Raw genomic sequence first — 4,879 nt, forward strand, 5'->3', positions numbered from 1 at the left:
CCATCAAAAAAAAGCCAAGAGAATGCACATTACTCAATATCCACATGAATACCTTGAAACAAAAACAAAGTGACACTTATTTCTAAGTGCGACAATTGAAACGTAGGTATGTGACACTTAGAATACAGGATATGACACAAGTGTCGACTACAACCAGAGTATCATATAATGCATAAGATATGCTAGAGCTTCTTCAAGGGGTTTGCCAAAGTGTGACACATGCAGGAGTGAAAAAAATTAAAAATGACACTCGTGATTGTGAGAATAAGTGAAAACGACACTTGAAAAAGCTAAAGAAGGTGAAACTTCAACACATGCAAAAGCTAAAGAAAGCAAAAGAAGCACTTGTGAAAGTGAAAGCAAGCAAAAATAACAGTAAAAAAAGTGAAAGCGACACTTAAGAAAATAAAAGTGCGAAAAATCAACAATTGAGAAACTCACTTAGACGATGGTACATTTGCAACTAAGAGTGAGAGATATTGTCAACTAGAATTGCACATTATCTTTACATATGAATTGTGCAATCGCTATCCTTGTCAGCTACGGAAGAAATGTCAATAGGGGCTACGCAATGAATAAGAGTTGCACAATAAATTCCACTAAATATTTATAATCATTGTTACCAAGGACTACATAGGCATTATCTTCTAAGACTACACAATGCATATCTTCAAAGGATAGACATGGACTGCTAAGCTTGCTAGGAAAAGGCATGCTTATGGATGATCAAAATCTAAGCATGTGTAGACAACTGACTTCGAAAATTAGGATCTCAGAATAAAACTTAAGGACTTGCCAAGGTACCACTTGATCACAAAGTGAACATGAAAAAGTCGAGATGAGAGATCATAGAACCACAAGGAGGCTACAAAATTCAAGTGTAGGAAATTTTTTTGAGGGTGTTTGTCACAATAACACTTGGAAACACAATGTAGGCTTGAAAGAAACCAAACAACTTGACTAAGGTGTATGTGTGTGCATTTTAGGCATGTGAGATAACAATCGCAAAAAGGAGAATGGGCGATGGAGAAACCCTGCACCTATGGTTTAGCACTGTTTTCTGAACAGTTTTCACCAAAAGTTCTGGCAGCGCACAGAGATCGATTAACTGATCTTCTTCTCAGAGGCCGGGTTCTAGCCCGACAAATGGCAGACGGGGGGTCCACTGGGACCCCATCTTACAGGGAAATATTCATGCAGAAACTCAAAACCCACGAGGGTTTCAATATCTCTGGGTATGAAGCTCGAAAAGATAGCTCTGGGACAAGTAGCGGCAGAGCAACCCAGGGGCAAAAAGATCCAAATCACGGATCAGAAATGCCAAGAAAAGTCAGCAACAGACAGGAGAAGCATGGGAACACACCGAAAGCAGGCCAAAACAGCTCTGACCCAATAATCACCCCCTCAGATGAGGAAAAGGAGCATAGGGAGGGAAAACGCCCCATAGATAACGAGGATAAATCGGAAGCTTCCAACCTCAGCCCTAAAAATACCCTGCAAGGAGCCTGCAAACCCAAAAAGAAGGAAGCCCTCAGAGTGGTCTTCTCAGATCCAGACATTCAGGCCTACAGAGACCACATGATGGAGCATGCAATCATTTGTAAATTTATGGGTCTGTGGCCAACAAAAAGAGCTCTCTGCCAATGGATCAAACAACACTGACGACCAAAAGGTGATGTAAGACTTCATCTCAGAGCCAAAGGTTTCTTTACTGTTGTATTTTCTAACCTAGAAGACAAGGATAGGATCTTTGATGGAGGGCCTTACTTCCTTTCATCAGTTGGCCTCTACATGAGGCCTTGGAAGGCAAACTTCGTTCCTGAAAAGGAAACCTTCACCCAAGTCCCTGTATGGATTCGCCTCTTCTCTTTACCTATAGATTACTGGGGCCTAGCAACTCTAAAGCGCATAGGAGACCGACTTGGTACCTTCATTAAAGCCTCTGAGGCAACGATTCAAAGGAAGTATACTTCCTGTGCCAGGATCTGCGTTGAAATGGATGTCTCAGGTGCCTTACATGACGGACTGTGGCTAGAGTTCAGAGACGAAGATTACTTTCAAGCTATCGACTACGAACAGATCCCCTTCCGCTGTAGGAAATGCCATGAACACGGTCACCTTGTAAGGGAATGCCCATTAATCAAACCAGTGGAAGAAGCCAAGCCTGAGCAGCCAGCAAAGAACCAGGAGGTTTTGTAAAAAACCAAAATCACGACAAAGGACCTACAGGAAAAGAGTAAACAAAGCAGTGACTGATCCCAGCATAACTCTTAACCCCTTCAGCATTCTGGACTCAGAAGCAGACTCGGAAGGGCATAACAAAGAGACAAGGCTTCCAGAAGCTCCTCCAAAAAATAAGACAGACTACAGAGCAACAGATGCAGAGGAAACCACTGAAAACACAGCAATACACACGCATGAAGTGGCAGATGAACGAGATGAAGACACAGACATGCTAACAAGCGATGGGGGAAGTGAATACCTGGAACTCAATGAAGTCCTAGAAAAAGAAGGGGTAAACCTGTCAGATATGGAAAAGCACTGGAGATCACAAGGACTGGAAAATATCCCGGAGGAAGAAATAAAGAAGATCAGCGACCTCTTCATAGCAAGACAACAAGCGGTGCTAGACAAGCAAAAGAAAAGATTAGGAATGATGAAAGGCACAGGTAACCAATCCAAAAATCTTTTTCTTCATTCATTAGGACGGAAGCAAAATAAGAAAAGAGGCCGAAGGACGAATGGAGAAGTTCTTCATGATTTGGGTATCTTTATGATCAATTCAGGGAAAATGAAGGATTTACATGCCTTCCTGTCCTCCCAATAACCTCATCTTTATCAATGAAAATCATCTCCTGGAATACAAGAGGGCTTAACAGCCACGTCAAACAACGCCTTCTCAAGAGGAAGCTACAACAGGAAAAGCCAGATATTATGCTCATTCAGGAAACAAAATGTGCCACTGATCAGCTGGAGAATATCACCAAAAAGTTAGGGAAAACTATCAAATATATAGACATAGCCAGTCACGGATGGGAAGGAGGCATTGCAATCCTCTGGGACTCCAGTGTAATAGAAATCACCTCCATGGAAGCTACCAGATCATACATTGCCACAGAATTTCAATTAACAGGTAACTCTGAAACCTACCTCTGTATAAATGTCTATGGGCCTCAGCGTTTAGAAGATAAAATTTCTTTCCTGAACTTGCTGATGAAGCTAAAGCTAAGATACAATTATTCAAAGATTATAACAGGACGGGATTTCAACATGATCACCTCCCTCCTGGAAAAAAAAGGAGGCCTTCGGCGTCTGAACAAAGACTCAGAACTCTTCATTGACTTCATGGAATCCGCCCAACTGGTCGACATCCCCCCAAAAAATGGGCTCTACAATTGGAGCAACCGAAGAGGAGGAGAAAACAGGATAGCCTCTCGCCTTGATCGTTTTCTGATCTCAGAAAACATCTTACTGGAAGGAACAACCGTTGATTCTGATATTCTCCCCAGTGGGGGATCAGACCACTGGCCCATCGCCCTGGAAGCTGCTTTTCTAGAGACTCCCAAAAACAGGCCTTTCAAATTTGAAAAATTCTGGCTAACTCACCCAAATTTTCCAGAGCTGGTGAAAAAATGGTGGGATGAACCCAGAAATGTAAGGGGGACCAAAATGTTTAAACTTCAATCCAAACTCAAGTACATCAAACAAAAAATCAAGGATTAGAATACAACCGAGTTTGGTAATATTTTCCAGGAAAAGCACAATATAGAAGACAGCCTAAGTCAAATTCATAAAGACTGGGCTTCGGGGATTAACAGGGAGGACTCAACTGAACAGGAAAAGATCCTTATGCAGCAATGGCAGCTTCGCTGCCAACAGGAAGAAATCCTCTGGAAGCAGAAGTCTCGTATCCAATGGTTGAAGGAGGGAGAGCAAAACACAAAGTTCTTCCATAGATCGACGATGGATTATAGGGGGGCAAATAAAATCCTTAAGCTTTCCAATGCATCTGGAGAAATCATTCAAAACCACAATGAGATCTCAACTCTGCTTACCAGCCACTTTAAGCAAATTGCCCAGGAATCTCAAGAAGATCGTTCGGAAGCCAGAGAGGAAATAACACAGGCCATACCCCAAATCATCACTCCAGCCCAAAATGCCTCTTTGTTAAGAAAGATCTCTATGGAGGAGGTGGAGGAGGCTGTAAAGGACATGCCAAATGATAAAGCTCCGGGACCTGATGGTTTTACTATAAACTTCTTCAAAGCTTGTTGGCAAACTGTCAGAACAGAGATATGGGAAGTAGTTGAAGATTCAAGATGATCTGGCTCGATTCTTAAAGCCCTAAACTCTACATTCCTAGCCCTAATCCCCAAAGAAGCGGAAGCCAGAACTCCAGAAAATTTTCGCCCCATAGCTCTGTGCAACGTGATTTATAAAATTATTTCTAAGGTCATTGCTAACAGGCTTAAACCAATCCTCCCTGACATCATCTCAGAGGAGCAATCAGGCTTCGTGGAAGGCAGACAAATTCTGGATAATATCCTCTTGGCTCAGGAGATGATACATACTTTACAATCCAGAAAAATCCCTGGTATGATGATTCAACTCGACCTTTCAAAAGCTTTCGACAAAGTAAATTGGAAATTCCTGGAGGCCAACTTAAGTGCTTTTGGATTCGACATTCGGTGGATCAATTGGATCCTCGCCCTTGTCAAGTCAACAAATTCCTCTATTCTGGTTAATGGTTCCCCTTCGGCCCCCTTCTCTCCTACCCGTGGCATAAGGCAAGGAGACCCCCTGTCCCCCTTCCTTTTTGTGATAGTCATGGAAGGGCTCAGCAGATATATACACAAAGCCAAAGCGGAAGGAAAAATCA

The 4,879-nt window shown here is 42.4% G+C and overlaps 1 protein-coding gene across 1 annotated transcript; it reads left to right on the top strand.

Moving 5' to 3' along the window:
* Positions 1–1,023: 1,023 nt before the first annotated feature.
* LOC149167437 (uncharacterized) lies at positions 1,024–4,323 on the top strand. The gene is made up of 5 exons (XM_089430485.1): positions 1,024–1,612; positions 1,733–2,195; positions 2,284–2,669; positions 2,798–3,654; positions 3,754–4,323. The coding sequence occupies exons 1-5, from the start codon at positions 1,024–1,026 to the stop codon at positions 4,321–4,323; spliced, it is 2,865 nt and encodes a 954-aa protein (XP_089286611.1).
* Positions 4,324–4,879: the final 556 nt, after the last annotated feature.

The sequence above is a fragment of the Pinus tabuliformis genome, chromosome 5_1 (assembly GCF_031772625.1).
Source record: "Pinus tabuliformis cultivar Carrire ecotype Pingquan chromosome 5_1, CPIR1, whole genome shotgun sequence".
NCBI lineage: Eukaryota > Viridiplantae > Streptophyta > Pinopsida > Pinales > Pinaceae > Pinus > Pinus tabuliformis.

Excerpts from the sequence above, each read along its gene's own strand:
- LOC149167437 (XM_089430485.1), top strand. The coding sequence starts at position 1,024 with ATGGAGAAACCCTGCACCTATGGTTTAGCACTGTTTTCTGAACAGTTT. Across the intron at positions 2,196-2,283 it reads GCAAAGAACCAGGAGGTTTT|CATTCTGGACTCAGAAGCAG; the intron begins GTAAAAAACCAA and ends TAACCCCTTCAG. Across the intron at positions 3,655-3,753 it reads GGTGGGATGAACCCAGAAAT|GAAAAGCACAATATAGAAGA; the intron begins GTAAGGGGGACC and ends AATATTTTCCAG.